This window comes from Toxorhynchites rutilus, chromosome 2, assembly GCF_029784135.1.
Source record: "Toxorhynchites rutilus septentrionalis strain SRP chromosome 2, ASM2978413v1, whole genome shotgun sequence".
Taxonomy (NCBI): domain Eukaryota; kingdom Metazoa; phylum Arthropoda; class Insecta; order Diptera; family Culicidae; genus Toxorhynchites; species Toxorhynchites rutilus.
Window position 1 is genome coordinate 338,758,462 of NC_073745.1, and position 18,335 is coordinate 338,776,796.

Genomic DNA, 18,335 nt, shown 5'->3' on the forward strand with positions numbered 1-18,335 from the left:
TTTGCTCGTAACATTTTTGTGTGTAAATTCTCACGTTTGACACGTTCTTGACATGTTTCCAAATAGAGAAAAGTTAGCAGAGCATGTAAATTGCGATAGTTTATACATAGAAATGTCACGAATTAAACATTAATAGTATTTTTTCAAAGAAAAAAATGAAAAATTTGTTGTTTAAAAAATTTTAAAAATTCAAATTCATTTTTCTCGAAAACATATGCCTTCAAAATTCTGAAAGAAATAAATATAAATAGCCCTTAACATTTCCAACAATTTTTTCATACATCAAACAATGGGCACTTTTACATGGAAAAGGTTTTTCGAACAACAACTTTTTCATGTTTTTCTTCGAAAAAATGCTATTAATGTTCAATTCGTAACATTTTTTGTATAAATTATCGCAATTTACATATTTAGAAACGTGTCAAGAACATGCCTAACGTGAGAATTTACACACAAAAATGCTACGAGCAAAATATTATTTTTTCAGGAGTCTTCATACAAAAACGACATATAAACCAAAAAAAAAAAAAGATAGTTCATGTCTTCGACAAAAGTAATTATTTTAATAAGATCTAAAACTTGTCGAATACACTATATCGCTATCTTGACTTTAAACAAAATTAGGATAAGTTTTTTCAAAGAAAATATGAAAAAGTTGTTCGAAAAACTTTTTTCCTGTGAAAGTGCCCATCTTCCGATGTATGGACGACTTATTGGAAATTTTAAGGACTATTCATATATATATTTTTGAGAATTTTAAAAATACATTTTTTAGAAAAATGAATTATAATTGCTAAAATAACCTTTTTGTCAGCGGAATTTCTTTCTAGAATATTTTTGGTGATTTTTGTGAAAATTTAAATAATTTCCTACATTTCATCCTTTGACATGAAATTTACTATGATACCTACAGTTTTCAAGTTATAAATTTTTGTAAAAAATTAAGAAAAAAAAATTGGCTTTTTCCAAAAAGTAGTTTTATTGACCCATGTCTTTACACCCACAACGTTTCACTACTTTCTGTGATGGTGCTTCCAACTCCTAAGACGAGTTGGCAGGATATCAAGCAACACAGTACAAGGCTAGAAAGACACATTAAACGAAGCTGGATTTGAAGCTTTTCTCTTTTGATCAACTTTTTGAATCTTATTGAATCTTATATTCCCTGTGCATTAAAAGTCTGTCCAAATACAGGTAAACTTCGACATAACGTACATTTCACTTTCAAAATTGTACGTTGTATCGAATTGTACGTTATATCAAAGCATAATAAAGTACTCACAAACGTAGTCTATATACATTAGTGTGTTGCTGTTTTAGTAAAGTTAATGAATAACTTCAATCAGAAGACGAAGCCAGCCTTTCTCATGATGTTTACCTTCGTACTGATGATTAAAGCTTAATTCATTTAGAATCCGGAATCACAAAACCAGCTGTATTTCGGAATTGATTGAAGGTACAAAACTTATTTTAGCATCACAATACAGATAATTCATTGTTTTATCAGAAAAAAAATATTGAAAAAAATTTTCCTTTACACTTTGGAAATGTGTACGTTATATCGAGTGACGTTATATCGAGGGTACGTTATATCGAAGTTTCCCTGTAACAAGTTATTTTAAATCAATTTATTTCACATAAAATGATGGGAAGACACTCTCAAACTCACAAGGAGTTTGCCATGTATACTTATTATTGCACACCTCACAATTTCGAACCAAATCCACCGAGATGAAACTCGTAAAACCCAAACCCAAACCCGCTGTCCCAACCACAAGAATTAAATAAAAAAAAATCCCGAAATCAGTGCTCGTGTACGACAAACGCCACGAACGGCGAAAAAAAAACTATGCAAAAGCCCGAGCCTGGGTTGTCCTCCCATCGGCTGCGGCTGTTGCAGCTCACACTTTAATTTGATTTTTAATGAAACATAAATATTATCATAAAATAAAACCGCAAATAATCTGCGGAAGGCTGTCGGGGAATAGTGCGGAATTGGCCACGAACGAGCGTGAAAATAATGACACCGAGCAAAAAGGAGCTCGCCAAGGAGGGCGTGAAGAACATGTTTCGGAGAAGGAATTAATCAAAAGTGGTATAATAAACTGCAACTCAAGTTAAGTTTTTTCGGAGAAAAATGAGGAACTTTTCTGTGCATAGAGGAAGTTTTATTTTTTTCGAGCAGCTCGTATTGAATTTGAAAAAAAAAACTACAAAAAACAGCGTAAATAAATTTAAATATTAATTGCACTTCTCAGTTGTGTGGTTTCAGTGCAGCAGAAATAAACAACGAAACTGTTGCATCGCTGTATAGCGTCAACACTGATGCGTGGCTTTTTTCTGCTTCACTTGCTTCCTGAAACTCACAAAAACATACACTAACTTTTATAAATTAACAACTCAAGTGCTATCATGAAAAATTGCTCGTATAAATCAATTTGAAGTTCAGTCTTCGTTCCGCCGCGTATACGAGGAATCGCCGAAAGAAATATTGCACAGAAATAGCACCGGAAGTTTGCTTATCACTGAGGGAACTGCTGAGAGTTGTTTTGGAAATTTGCCTCCAAAGCTGTGCGCTTTCGTTGGATGAAAATTCATTTAACTGGGTAATCTGTTTAGAGAATTACCTGGATAGCTCATTGTTAAACAAATCCGTTCTCCGAAATCGGTGACCATCATTGTGTATCAAATTAAAACGATTGCAATCGTATTATCCGATTTCATCAATAACCCGAAGCGAAAGGAGTGCAGTAACCGATTTCCCCATCATCAGTGCATGGGAATATTTACCCAACGAATAACTTATTTTGGCAGCACAATAACGAATAACGAAAACAATGTAATATATCAGTGAACCAACGATGCGGCAGAGGGCAGCAAAACATGCTCCAGCAAAGGCAAACCCACTCCCAGACCCGGTGAAATAGTTAGAGACCATTGCAGTTTTCCACCGCTCAGACGCCAACGGTATCCCTTAACTAACGGATCGCTTTTCCCATTCCGTACAGACGTGCATACACACACATACACACATACAGACACGTGCCTCCCATGGCGCTCTAATGGAATTAAAATACAGAAATTTATGTTTATTTTTCCCAAAAATAACAAAATATACACCAATAACCGAATAACAGTCTGTGGGGTTCATGTTCCAACACTACAGGCAGGCAGGCTGCCTTTGGCTGGTCGGATGGTTGGTTTGGTCAAATCAAATGAGGCACGAGGACCCACTCCCATCTCCGTCTCTCCGCAGCATCACGGACTCTCGGTCGCTCGCTTTCTCTCTGTCTCTTCCAGTGCATATAAATTTCAATTCATCTTGACTTTGCAGCGCTATTTTTGAGTAGAGCTTCCTCCGCATCTAGAGAGCGGTGTGCAAAGTTTCGGATTCTATGGAAGAAAAATTTCTCGCGTTTGGGAGGTAGCATAAATTCTATTATGGTGAGCAATACGATTCACAAAACCAGAATTGTCGTATGATTTTACGTTCTCACGAATCTTGAAGTATGTAGTTTATGAAGTTCTTGTTGTTGAGGTGGATTTTCTGCATTAAAACACAATCTAAAAATATAATACAGGTCGGACTCGATTATCCGGAATTTTAGACTCGATTATCCGGAGTATTTTATTTTTGATTTTCGGAAATTTTGAATAATTTGTATAATAATTCTATATTGAATAGCTAATATGGGTATCAAAAGAAAGGGCTTGACTAGTAGAATGCAGTTATTTAGGAAAAAGGCAAATCCAAGATGGCGGCCACTACAAAATGGCGGATTATCTATTTTCTCAGAACCTCATCAATATGGGTATCAAATGGAAAGGATTGACTAGTAGAACACAGTTATTTATGAAAAATGCCCAAAAATGTATCAAAAGAAAGTTCTCGACTAGTGTAGCAGATAATGAAAAATCCAATTTCATGATGGCCGCAGTCCCCAAACAACTAATTACTTTTTGAATGGTTTCATTCAGCTTGACCTGTTTCTATGTATGTTTGAATGTTTGTTGGGTTGTCCCACATTAATAGAAAATTGACCCCGTTCCTGTTGAATGATTGATCTGAAATTTGGAACATATGTATTTTTTTTGCAATCCCCTCAATATTGGTATCAAATGAAATGATTTGACTAATAGAATACAGTACAGGTCAGACTCGATTATATACAGACTCGATTATATGTGATTCGATTATATACAAAGTCCTGACTCGATTATATTCAGTTTGGAAAAAATAGTTGTTTTCTATTTCAAATATGACTTATTTTTTATGAAGAAATGTAACCTTTCAACGTTAAGGTGAAGTTTAAGTGGCTATTACATGTACAGTGAGGTAATAGTCGTGATTTTTGAAGATTTTGCTTGAATTTTCACCAGGAATTGTTTGTATCGATATCATATTTTTAGGATAAAATAAATAATAACACATTAAAATTATTAATTTTGAGTTGTATCACTTCCAAAATGTTATTAAAATTTACTAATATAGTTGTTTCACTACTATATCCTGTACTAAATTTTCTCATCTTTCAAATGAAAGCATCAGAATCGTCCTCCGTAGCGTACTTTTTAATGTAGAGCCAGTATGAAGCAACAGAGTCCGAAACAACAAAAAAGTTCTGTAACTCTGTCATTGTTGAAATTCGAACATATACGTAGGACGATTTTTTCCATCAAATATAATCGTCTATCACCTCCTGAGAGAATCTGGATAAATTATTTTTTTTCATGTGAGAAAGGTGTTTTCTGACTTTAAGGGGATGAATCAAAAATCAAATTCCTCATTTATTTTCAAAAAACCAAAAATACATGCAAAAAAACAAATAAAGAAAAATAATTGTTTTGACTCGATTATCCGGAGGATTCGATTATCCGGAGTGAAAAAAAATTAATACTCCGGATAATCGTGTCCGACCTGTAGTAGGTGCGCAACGAAATTCTGGTTATCGTGAAAAAAATGGTTACAAATGTATCGTTCAAAATAAAGCGCGTATACAACCCCCTCCCCCTCCGTGGACAAGCGTTGACATTTCTTGTACCCCTCCGCTCTTTGTCCACGTGGACATTCCTATCGATTTTTTTCTTATTTGTTTTTTTGGAAAACCAAGAAAGTTGAAGGGTTGTATCCGAACCATGACCGTATAGTTGACGTAGAATTACGTTACGATATTTGTTGTATGTTAATTTTGAATATCTTCGAACAAGATGAGAGTCTAGATTCGAACAACATCATCGTGATCAATCAAGGGGAGAGATTGTGTTACTTACTATGTTTCAGGGGTATAGCTTGCGATACGTTAACGAGGGAGCGAGTCCAAAATCCATATTTTCTGGCGTTATGTAATTTGTAAACAATGCCATAATATCAGTCTATTCACTATTCTTTTCTTTCTTCAATATTACCCGGTAAGTTATTTGCATCACTCTTCAGTTTCTTCCGAATTCTTTTTGTGTTGTCTACAGTTAGCTTCTGTGCATCTCGAAATTGTTCAGTCATTTTGTTATGAATTTACGAAATGGTCTGCAGTTAATTGCTCTACTCTCGTTTGTGCGAAGATCCCGTTTTACCAGCATCCCAAGATCAGAAAAGTCGCAAATTGACTGAACTCCTGATCACACTTTCTTAAAGCTTACGCTTGTCGAATGTTCACAAATGCTACAGTTAGTGTATAGTTTCGATCACATGGTTTTCGAGCTGTATTTATTGGAATTTATCGACTGATTGTTTGTAAGAAGCTCATAACAGGAACGTCAGACCTCATGTCTCCTCGACAATCTGGCAAGCAATTTTGGAGTTTAACAGGGATGTGCTGTTCCTGACATAGAAGATGATCTTTTGCGGATGAGGACTTACTTTGGGAATAGATAACGGTTTATGTCGATTATCCCAAGAGTGTTCCATTCAAAATTGTTGTAAATTATAAGACTTTTCATCGCCCATCACGATATTCAACAAAAACGGCGTTTTTTTAACGTTTATAGAACGAGTCGCAGATAAAGCTGTGATTCATTGAGTTTATTTCGGAAATATATTCGCAGCTTAACTATTTGTTTTTGTACCCTCGTATGTATTTACAATGCCAATTTCCCCACGCTCCACGGATTAGAAACCTGTGTTGGGGAAACACATTTCAGTTGGAACAAACATACCCCCGACTTGCATGAATTTGCAATGCCAATTTCCCCACGCTCCATGGATTAGAAGTCACATTTTAGTCGGAACAAAAATACCCCCAACTTTCATGTATTTGCAATGCCGATTTCGCCAAGGCTGCTTGGTTATTATGGCTGCGTTGGGGAAACTGTAAATCGGGCCAATCAAAACAAAGTAGTTAGGGCGTTTAGATAATGCTTAACATTTTACAGTTATTCAATTGTTTATCTAATGATAAATACCATTTTATTAATAGTGATATATGCGTTAAAATAATCCCTATCAATTGATGCAAACATCTTTCCGATACAGTAAGAAATGTTCGTTATAAGCATTTGGAATCTTTCATTTATTCCTGCATGTTCTGCGTTTAGGTTTTCATTTTACTCCCCATATACTCCGGTTAGACGTAGTCCAACGTCAAAAAAATATGACCACGTGGAAATTATCTATACCCCCTTCCCCCTCACCGTGGACAAGTGTGGACATTTTGTGACACCTACCCCCTTAAAGTTGTCCACGTGGTATGTGGACAGCCCCTAACATGATGTTTATGTGACTCTCGTACTGCATCTGACTGTTATGTAAACATGATATACCGATTAGTTCAATTTTACGATAGTGCTTATCATAAAACCGATGTTTGCTATGCCCAATTACGACTTAATCTGTCGTGATAAATTTTAGATACATACGATGTATGCTTCGATTGAAATTATATACGATTGTGATTGGATACTACTTTAAATGCAACTTAAATTTTACCTTTGTACGATTTAATGCTTGTTGGGTAGTAAATGAAATCCAATTGAGCTGATATTTTGGATGGGGTAGTTTTCGTAGGAATCAACATTTTTAAGAACGTTCCGTTTGAAAATTCCAAAGTCACTTTTTTCCCATACATCCATTGGCACTCTAATGTACGTACATTCCAGACAAATTTTGTGGCATCGACTTATTCGTTCTATCATTTTCATCTTTCGAATCGAAACACATCATTTGTGCAATTTTAAGCACCATTCTGAGAAAAAAAGATCAGTTGTTTCGATTCACACGTGCTCTCCGATGACGACTTGTTTTGCAGCGATGTGAAAACTCATTCGTAGAATATGTTGATTTGATTACATTCAAACAGAACATTGTGAGTCAAAGATAGATCTGCTATGTTATTATTCCATTATCAACGCGAAATTGCAAGCTTTTTTTCTTCACTTTCAATGGGATGCTAATAACAACTGCGCTGTGCATATAAAACTGTAGCTGATTACATGGTTTTGGACGTATTGCTACGTCTTTCATTAAATCAGAAAACAGGTCATGTTTTTATGAAATAAAGTTAATGTTAATAACTTTTTTTGCCGCGAACGGATTTTGGTGATTTATATACCAAACGAATCGGAAATTTACAAAGATTTGTTTAGTATGCCATTCATTAAAATCCCCTGGTGTGCAAAGGGGTATAAATTGATAAAAACTAGAAGCATTTCGATTTTACCATTCATTTGTTTTTGTAAATTGTAAATTTTCGGGAACAGGTCCCTATCCAGCTGATGGGGCTGCCATTTTAGGTGTAGCGGGTGGGAGCAATCTTTCGTATTCAGCCGTTCGTTTCGAGACAGACGCTGCTTGAGCCGCCCCTAACCTGGGAGCAGACGCTCTAGGAAGCTGCACCCTCTGAGGAGAGGGGAGCCCCCCATTCCCTGTCAGCATACGACCAAGATCCCACCGGATTTAGTTACTCGATCTTCACTGTGGTTACTCGTACCCTAGGCGGCACCACGGGGAGGTAGTGATAGAAGTTATTGGATAAGAGGCTGAGGTCCACTATTGGGGTCTATTTTATACCTACAGGTACACGAAGTACCGATGGTACGCCCAAATCATCGGCTCACCAAGAAAATAATACTTCTGGAATTTTATATGTGATTTGCTTTCACATGACAGTAGCACAACTCCCCATCAAGGATGACAGCTAAACTAATCGAGACCGGCAATATTGGTAGAAAAGGCTCCTGTTAACAAGAGCGCAAAACGAAGATAAGTTTGTGTATATGTAGTTACTTCAACCGTGCTCCTTCAAGTATCTGCTCCCGTCTGCATCGAAATAATCGCCTAGTTTTTTTATGCTATGATGAGCAATTGTTTGGTGGAGCCAATTATGAAGCCGTGATAATAAATATAATCAAGGAGGGGAGATAGCGGAAGGGGAATATTTACGCTGGGGGGTGAATAATGGATCCCTGCTGAGACAAATATACGGCCTTTTTCTATATTCGAAGCAATTATCATCAAAGGAAAACCCTTTGGTCCCTTTGACATTGCATAAATACATTTAACTGACGTTTTGGTAAAGCAGGAGTTAAGGTTGTGCGTCAAATATTTTTTTATGGAATACTGGCTGACCCGGCAAACTTCGTCCCGCCCAAAATTTGTTTTTTTGTTATCAATACCTTCAAACATTCACGTTTTCTTACTATGAGCAAGTTCATGGGTCCAATCGCAGAACTGTTCATTGATTCATCTTCTAAACGACCTCGTTGAATTTACCTTTTACGATAAAATTCCTAGTATTTCTAACAAAACTCATCATTATAATATTAGATTATTTTCAGACACGATTCTCGTTCAAGATTTTTCAACCACTTGCAAATAACATGTTACATGAAAAAAATGTTTTATGCAGAAAATATGATAGAATGAAGACAGCCCTAAATCGGACAATTCCTTCCTCGAGTACTGCTCTTATCAACACATTCGGCGATACTTTTTTATTGGTATAGATAGAAGAAGATATAGGAGTGCGTTTCATCACACTAAAATCCATTTGCAGTTTCGGGCAAAGATCAATTTCGTTAGCGCAAACATCAAATGGAATAACAGCACTTGTTACTATGTAATTGAAGAACATATCGGAATTTAATTTTCCGAATTTTCCCTTTTTCCTTCAGAGTTTTCCGAATTGTCATGTTTGGTTGGAATATTTTTGGTTGAAATATGTGTAATATTTTTATGGGACTCTCTCTCCATTCCAGAGGGGGAGGGGTGTCATACCTTCATAGAAACATTTCTCATACTCAAAAACCCTCACATCCCAAATGTGGCTCCATTCGCTTCTCGGGTTATGCAGAAGCTTGTGTTTGTGTGCCTCCTGTAATTTGTGCTCCCCCTTAGAGAGGGGGCGGAGAGTCTAACCACCATCATTTATTGCACCCTAAAACCGCCACATGCAAAATATGGTTCCATTTGCTTGATTAATTCTCGAGTAATGCAGAAATTTGAGTTTCATTTGTTTGACCACCCCCTTAGAGAGGGGGTGGATAGTCTAACCACCATAGAAACATTTATTGCACCTTAAAACCTTCACATGGCAAATTTGGTTTCATTTGCTTGATTAATTCTCGAGTTATGCAGAAATTTGTGTTCCATTTGTATGGCAGACCGACCCCCCCCCCCCCCTTATATTTATTGCACCCTAAAACCTCAATATGCTTAATTTGGTTTCATTTGCTTCATTAATTCTCGTGTAATGCAGAAATTTGTGTTTCATTTCTATGGCAGCCACCTCTCAGAGAGGGAGGAGGGGTTTCAAACTATCACGAAGACCTTTCCCGGCCCCTAAAACCCCTACAATTTTCATGTTTATCGGTGCACTAGTTTCCGAGCGCATAAGAATCAGACAGACAGGCATACAGTCAGACAGAAATCAATTTTTATATATATACATTAAGCTAGACCATTCGTGAATGTCGTGTTGGAATGTTAAGGCGCGTCCACATTATGCCGAATGATTCCGATCGGCCTGTACCAGGCACAGTGTCGTCAACGCTAATATACTTCGTTTTGATTTGGTTCAACTTTCTCGATACGGACCCACTTGTTTCGGGTTGGGTTCGGTTTGATTCGAGTCGGTACTCGGCACGTCGGCAAGCCCAGGCGGTTCGTCCACATTTAGTCGGCTTTACCGGGCGGCCAAGGCCGATTGGCGTAATGCGGACGCGTCTTTATGTGTTATTTGGGTTCGCGTGCCACTCGCAAAACTGCCTTCAACAAGTATGACATCTGCGCTAATCTTTATCATAATGAAGCAATCCATTTCTTTTCGAGGTTATTGAGATTAACAGAAAGAGTTTATTTCGTTTATTTAGTCCCCAACAAAGTAAATGTCGTTCTGGAATTTTGTATGTGATTTGGTTTCACTTCCCAGTAACAAAATGTTCTCCACTGAGAATGACAGCTGCGCTTATTTCGAGAATGCGAAAGTGATGCAACTTAACAGCAAATCGACAGAAGCATTTCAATTGAGAATAGCGCAAAATGAAAATTTCGCGGCATTCTAAAATATTATCGGAAGTTCTAAACAAGCAACTTGAACAAAATTAGAGCGTAGTTCTACATCAACAATACGTTCATGTCATGGACACAACCTCCTATATTTTTTTATCGGAGTGTTATTACTATAAGGCAAGGCGCAAATTGAGACGCATATTGCGCGAATAACTTGGCGCGATATAGCGCCTGTTTTTGTGGCTAATGAAAACAGATAGAACGGCGCAAATTGGCCAGATGACGCGAGATGGTGAAGCGTTCGTGAGACACGACTCGCGCGACGCTGTGGCTGAACCACAGTTTCTCGTGCTGGTCATGCCGGTTGTGGTAGTTGTGTTGGTGAACATTCATACGAACGCTCATCATATAGCGCTCGTAAGCGAACGCGAGACTACCAACACGACTCATACGTGCCACAAACGTAGCGTGGTGGAGCGCATATTGAGACGCAGTTTGGTGTAAATAACATGCCACTCGCATACAATGACTGATTAACACAGAGTTGCGCGATATATTTATTTATTAACATAATCACCCGACCAGTACAGCCATACAGTGAACGCCGTGGGTTTGACACTGTATGGCTGTACTGGTCGGGTGATTGTGTTAATAAATAAATATATCGCGCAACTCTGTGTTAATCAGTCATTGTATGCGAGTGGCATGTTATTTACACCAAACTGCGACTCAATATGCGCTCCACCACGCTACGTTTGTGGCACGTATGAGTCGTGTTGGTAGTCTCGCGTTCGCTTACGAGCGCTATACGCTTCTCAATTTGCGCCTAGCCTAATAGACAAATTTATCAAACGATATTTGAATATTATAAATTTTTAAGCTTAATATTTTTTCGTAATTACACCCCTGCGGCATTGAAACACCCTTTGTTGTTATGAACTGCTTTCCGCAGAAACAAAACAGTATGAATTGTCAGTTTGGTTCCCAGATTCAAAATTGTTGCTGGCTGCTAAACAGATTTTCGCTATTTTTCATAAAAGGTAGAATTGTTTGAGAATCAAATAAATGGACGCAAATCGCGGAATTCTCTTGGCTGTAGATCAATTATGCTCACGGCTGAAATTGTTACCTCTTGTGGAAAGTTGTGAACAAGCTTGGCCTACGAGAATCGACCTCCAATTGATTGTTCCCAACTATCAGAATAATTTGTTTGCTCTACGGGAAATGATAAGAGAAAATGGGTCTCTGCTGTTATCCGAGGTCACAGATAATATGCTGAGGGTAAGTTGCTGATCCTCCTCAATTTGCCATGTGAATTAATTGTTTTTTAACCATAGGTCATCATATCGGTGATTCAATGTTGCTATGAGTCGACGGCTTTTCTGTTAGATGAAGGTCTAGCCGATGTGCAACGATCAATTCGGGACGAATTCGTTTGGGATAAAGTCGTGGTGCATCATAGCAGTGGAATGATTATGCTCACGCTGTTCAAGCACTACGAAAAAGTCCTTCTTTCGGACAGTTGGTTCTATCATTTTGGAGATCTTTCAAGCTTCTGGGGCTTCGTGTGGGATTTGTTAGGTTCCGACGTTCAACATTGCCTTCTAAATCGTAGCGTTGTTGCTTTGATCGAGCAGATTTGCTTTAAGCTGATGCGCTCGCAGTCCATTCAGTTGTGCATTAAAGGTGTGACGATAATCGAGGAATGCATCTATAAAACCCGCAATTGTTCGCTGATGGATTATGAAGTTTTGTACGATCAGCTGTTTTTGAGTACTTGGAGGATGTTTGAGAACGATGAACGAAATCAAAAAATATCCGTCATACTGTTGAATGCTTTAATCGAGTGTATCAAAGTGCTTGAAGTGGATAGGAACCAATTGTTTACAGTTATTCGACATTTTGATAATTTTAGTAGAGCTGATGCTTTGATGGAGCTTCTATTGAAAGGTCTTGCTGCTTCCAAGACCCTGGAAAGATCAACTGCATTGATCAAATATGTTATCCTGCTGCTCACGATTGAACATTCGCACCTCCGAGTTCTCGAGCGGAGGGATATAGTAGCGTTTAATTCAGGAGATTTAGAAAGCAAGACTTCCATTGCTGATGAATTGATAATTATGGATGGAAGGGACATAATTGGTGTAACTGACTGGTGGAAAATAGCTGAGCAATTGGACCATAGTCGTTTTCATCTGTGGACTTCAAAGTTGCTCTATATGCTGGCCACTGAAATTGATAAATTGGATGATGTTACTGTTTATCTGCAGGTGAGCATGTTACCGATATCGACGCGAAATTCAGTAACACATCCGAATCATTTACAGTATCTCATCTGTGTTCTATTCTTCATAATCGACTGCCCCGGATTGTGCTTCGACTCGTCAAATGTCTTCATTGATACCATCAATTTGATGGTAACATTCCTTCGGAAGTATGCCAACACATTGAACTGTGCTTTCATGCTAGGTGAAGATATGAATACCTCAATGAAAGGCTGCGTTCAGTTTTTCCATGCTGCTGTGCAGTTGTTGAAGGAATTTTCAATCGGTGTACTTCGGAATCATCCCAATCTCTCGGATTCTCTGACAAAAGGATGCGGAAATGGGTATGAATTGGATCAGATTAGATATTTGGATGACATCACCCTGGAAATGTAAAATTGGTAAGTAGGTGTGATGCTACTTTACGGGTAGTACTAATTGATAGATTTGATTACAGGACATACCGACAAATCAAACGCCCTATCTAAGTGAAATATGGTCTGGCGCAAATCAATTTAAAGAATTAATCTTCAGTATTGTTTATAATTTAGCTAAAACTTGTGTTGAATAATTATGCCACGTTGAAATTGATTCCTATTTTTTTCATCATATGACTTGCTCTTACACCAGGCTTTACTTTATTCGATTCCATATTTACCTAATATATTTTGAATTCGGCAAAGAAAATAGTATGTCATTCTAGACATAATTTTATTCAATTTACTAGATGCCTCGACAGACTTCGTTCTGTCAAAAGTTATTGGCCTGTGGTAATTCAGTAGATAAAAAAATGAATTGAATGTATTTCACAGTTCAGAGAGTTCACAGAGCTCACTATATCGTATGCGTGATAATGTTTGCAACATTCTACAAATAAGGTTCTCGTATCACCTGCGCATACAATGCTTTGGTCTTCTTTGCATGCACGTATCGCATGCACCGGGGCAAGTTGAAATTCGGGGTAAGTTAAAACACAAATCATAACTTTTACTAGGAATGACGGATTGACGTGATAAAAATATATATAGTAAACATTATCTTTCAACTCATCTTATGACAGCCATTACCAGAACATTCGCGTTGACGGCGGAATGGTGTCGACATCTGGATACGATATCAGTTTGTATGAGGCTAATGTAATCATAGTAGCATAGTAATACGCGTCGCTAAGGATTGTTAATAGTTGCTAAGAGATAGAATAAAATTTTCATTCCATTGCAAGCATTCAACTGAACAAGACGTTTGATTCATTTGCTCTGCAATAGGTTATGGGCCCAGGCAAATGGCCATAACTGAAGTTAAGAAGTAGTTTTATTTTAACTGAAGCATTAATCTCAAGAAGTGTATCAAGTAAGAAGGAGTATCCGAAGTAATCCGAAGTCAAGATGTCGCGAAACAATTCTAGTATCGGAGATGGGGCGAACGGAGCTGCAGCTGGACCAGGAAGCGTTCGAGTTGGCGGAGGTTCCGTGGCGTTGCCGGCCATTGAAAAGTTACGCGGAAGGGAAAATTTCACGACATTTGCGTTCGCGATGCGGATGATTTTGATCCGTGAAGGATGTTGGGAAGCAGTTAGTGCTGAAACCGACGAAGCACAAGCAGCGGTGCCAGCGGATATGAAGCAACGGGCATTGGCTACCATCTGTCTTAGTTTGGAAACCTACAACTATAGTTTGGTGCTGGATGCGGCCGATGCACGAGCTGCCTGGAAGAAGCTTGAAACGGCGTTCCAGGATAGCGGTCTGAATCGGAAGATTGGATTGTTACGAAAATTCACCTCGATACGTCTTGTTAACAGTTCCAGTGTGGAAGCTTATGTTGATGAGCTGATGAGCACAAGTAACAAGCTAGCGTCAGTGGGATTCAAAGTCGATGATTCCTGGTTGGCTGCGATGTTGCTAATGGGCTTGCCGGAGCAGTATGAGCCGATGATAATGGGACTAGAGGCGTCAGGTATTGCGCTGACAGCGGATGCAGTGAAGTCCAAGATACTTCAGGATGTGAAGATCGAACGGGGCGCAATGAATTGCAGTGACGAAGATGCTTTGTATGTCAAGCAGGGTTCCAGAAGGTTCAAACCAACGATGGTGAAAGCGAAGGTCGACCTGAAAACGAGCTTCAAGTGTCAAAAACCAGGTCACTTTGCTGCCAAGTGTCCGGAAAAGCAACAGCAACCGAAGCCGAGGAAGAACAAGGGTCTGTGTTCCATTTTCGCCATGGGAGATGTGATTACCAATGAATGGTACTTTGATTCGGGTGCCACTTGCCACATGGCACGGACGGAGCAGAAATTTGTGAACGAAGAGAAGGTGAACCATGATGTCGGAACGGCGAACAATACCAGCATGAAGGCCGTAGCGAAGGGTACCGTCGTTTTGAACAGTGACGATGGTCAAATCGATGTCAACGGAGTACTGAAGATCCCGGAATTAGCTACAAATTTGCTATCTGTAAGTAGCATCTGCAAAAAGGGAAAAACCGTTATATTCACCAAGGACAAATGTGAAGTTCGGGATGAAGACGGCGATCTGGTTATCACCGGTGTCGAGGAAGGTGGCCTGTACAAAGTCAATCGATCGGAGAAGTCACTTCTGGTAAGCGGTATTGAACTTTGGCATCGACGTCTTGGACATCTCCACGAAGGTGGGCTGAAGAAGCTAAAACAGATTGCGGACGGAATCGATTTTCCAGTCGGGACGTTGGAGAATTGTGTTGCCTGTCTGGAGGACAAACATGCGAGGCGTTCGTTTCCTAGCAGCGAGTCACGAGCTGAAGAGCTGTTGGAGTTGGTACACTCCGACCTCTGCGGTCCAGTAGAGGTTCCGTCGTTGGGTGGAAGTCGTTATTTTGTGACATTTTTGGACGACGCGAGCAAGCGCGTGGCGGTTTATTTTTTGAAGTATAAAAATCAAGCACTGGGGGCGTTCAAATCGTTTAAGGCCAAGGCGGAGAGACAAACGGGTAAGAAGCTGAAAATCGCGTTCAGACAACGGAAAGGAATATGTGAATGCAGATTTCCGGAAGCTGTTGGAGTCGGACGGGATCCGACATCAAACCACGTGCCCGTATACGCCCGAGCAGAACGGGGCGGCCGAGAGGATGAACCGCACGTTAGTAGAAAAAGCGCGATGCATGCTCAACGATGCAAAGGTTGGAAAGGAGTTTTGGGCAGAAGCTATTTCGACTGCCACGACCACGTGAGCGGTGAATCGTTGTCCTACACGTTCCCTGAAGAACAAAACGCCTGAAGAGGCGTGGACAGGGAAAAAGCCGGATCTTGGGCATCTTAAGATTTTTGGTTCAAGAGTGATGACCCTGGTTCCGAAGGCGAAAAGGAAGAAATTCGATCCCAAATCCGAAAAGGGTATTTTCGTTGGTTATTGTGAAGACACAAAAGGCTATCGGGTGTATGATTCTGAGAAGGGCAGTTTTCGCATCAGCCGAGACGTCGTAGTTCTGGAGGAAGCTGTCGTTATTTGTGAGGTGGAACAACCAGTGAAACCGGTGGAGTTCATGGAGCTTTGTTGGGACGAGTTCCGTGACCATCCTGCGTGTGGTACAGTCGAGCCTGTGACTGGTGCTGGAGTTGTTTGTGGTAATCGTGATGATATCGAGCCAGCGGAAGAAGCGATTGGTGTCGATAGTTCGTTCAGCGAAGCGGATGACTACGAGGATGCCGTTGCCGATCCCACCGCAACTAAATAGACTAGCTGATGAAATGCAGCAGGAGTTGAGGCGCAGCGGTCGGGAGCGCCGTTGTCCAGGCAAGTACAGTGACTTTGTTAATTACAGTTCATTTCCTGGCGGTGTTCATTCTCCTCAGTTAACCTCAAATACGACGAGCGATGAGGATATAATGGATGATCCGACGAGCTACGAAGAGGTTCTGCGACGACCCGACCGAGATCGCTGGATGGTGGCGATGCGCGAAGAGATCGCTTCCCTTAGCGAGAACAGGACATGGGTGCTCGCAGATCTGCCTGAAGGGCGGAAAGCAATCCAGAACAAATGGGTGTTCCGAACGAAGAAAGGTCCCGACGGGAAGACTCAGAGATACAAGGCCCGACTTGTGGTGAAGAGCTGCTCTCAACGACCTGGTTTGGATTATAACGAATTGTATTCTCCGGTCGTGCGATACGCGACCGTCCGATACTTGATGGCTTTGGCAGTGCGGTACAATTTGGACATCGACCAAATGGATGCAGTCACAGCTTTTCTTCAGGGCGAGCTGAAGGATGAGGAGATTTATATGCTGCAATCAGAAGGGTTCGCAGCAGAAAACGGAAAAGTGTGCAGACTCAAGAAGGCGCTGTATGGCCTGAAGCAGTCTAGCCGCGTATGGAACGCGCAATTGAATGAGGTGCTGCGTGAGTTCGGATTGAAGCGGTCGAGAGTAGATCCTTGCTTGTACTGGTGTGTTTATGAGGATAAAATGATGTTTGTGACCATCTACGTGGACGACCTCTTGATTTTTACAAACGATCGGAAGCTAAAGAAGAAACTGAAGGCTCATCTGCACAGTCGGTTCCAAATGAAAGACCTCGGGGAGGCGCATCACTGTCTCGGGATCAGAATCACGAGAAAGCGTGAAGAAGGCAAGCTGTGGTTGGATCAACAAGCCTATATCGAAGACATCATCGATCGTTTCGGTATGGCCGAGGCTCACCCAGTTGCAACACCTACAGATCCTAGCATCAAGTTGGACAAGTCGATGGCACCGAAGACGGAATCCGAAACGCATGAAATGAAGTCGGTTCCATACAAAGAAGCAGTCGGGTGTTTATCTTTCGCAGCTCAAGGCACTCGACCGGTTATTGCTTTCGCCGTTAATGTTGTGAGCCAGTACAGTGCTAACCCTGGCCGTCCTCACTGGGAAGCGGTGAAAAGGATAATTCGGTACCTGAAGGGTACAACTACGAAGAGATTAGAGTACTTGGCAAGCGGTCCAGCGGAAATAGTTGGTTACAGCGATGCCGATTGGGGAGGAGATACGGATGACCGGAAATCCACGACCGGTTACGTTTTCTTGATGCAGGGAGGAGCGATCTCATGGAACGTCAAGAAACAGCCAACCGTAGCCCTCTCGTCCTGCGAAGCGGAGTACATGGCTATGTCTCGCACAATTCAGGAAGCTATGTGGTGGAGCAATTTGCAGTCGCAGTATTTCGAGGCCAGGCCGATTTCTGTACGTTGCGATAACCAGTCGGCAATCATCATCGCAAACAACGGATCTTATAACCCCCGGACTAAGCACGTCAGTATACGATACCATTTCGTGCATGATAGCCTGCAAAATGGTGTTGTAAAACTAAGCTATATGCCTACAACTGAACAGCCAGCTGACGGGTTCACAAAACCGATGACTGTTCAAAAGCAACAGAAGTTCCGAATGTTAACAGGCGTCGCGGATTAGGGAGGAGTAATGAATTCATAGTAGCATAGTAATACGCGTCGCTAAGGATTGTTAATAGTTGCTAAGAGATAGAATAAAATTTTCATTCCATTGCAAGCATTCAACTGAACAAGACGTTTGATTCATTTGCTCTGCAATAGAGGCCAACTATTCTCTATCAGATTAGTCGACCCTAAGGCAGTTTTAAATTGCTAAAATTTGCATGAATTTTTTGACG

The 18,335-nt window shown here is 40.2% G+C and overlaps 2 protein-coding genes across 2 annotated transcripts; both read left to right on the forward strand.

Moving 5' to 3' along the window:
- The first annotated feature begins 11,431 nt into the window (after positions 1-11,431).
- LOC129771030 (uncharacterized) lies at positions 11,432-13,284 on the forward strand. The gene is made up of 4 exons (XM_055774275.1): positions 11,432-11,722; positions 11,779-12,711; positions 12,769-13,106; positions 13,163-13,284. The coding sequence occupies exons 1-3, from the start codon at positions 11,507-11,509 to the stop codon at positions 13,099-13,101; spliced, it is 1,482 nt and encodes a 493-aa protein (XP_055630250.1). The 5' UTR covers positions 11,432-11,506; the 3' UTR covers positions 13,102-13,106; positions 13,163-13,284.
- A 2,730-nt stretch (positions 13,285-16,014) lies between these two features.
- Positions 16,015-16,410, forward strand: LOC129767139 (uncharacterized). The gene has a single exon (XM_055767761.1). It carries the CDS (start codon positions 16,015-16,017, stop codon positions 16,408-16,410), a length of 396 nt encoding a protein of 131 aa, XP_055623736.1.
- The last annotated feature ends 1,925 nt before the right edge of the window (positions 16,411-18,335 follow it).

Coding starts and splice junctions, on each gene's coding strand:
- LOC129767139 (XM_055767761.1), top strand. CDS start 16,015: ATGACCCTGGTTCCGAAGGCGAAAAGGAAGAAATTCGATCCCAAATCC.
- LOC129771030 (XM_055774275.1), top strand. CDS start 11,507: ATGGACGCAAATCGCGGAATTCTCTTGGCTGTAGATCAATTATGCTCA. Junction 11,723..11,778: donor TCACAGATAATATGCTGAGG/GTAAGTTGCTGA, acceptor TTTTAACCATAG/GTCATCATATCGGTGATTCA. Junction 12,712..12,768: donor ATGTTACTGTTTATCTGCAG/GTGAGCATGTTA, acceptor AATCATTTACAG/TATCTCATCTGTGTTCTATT.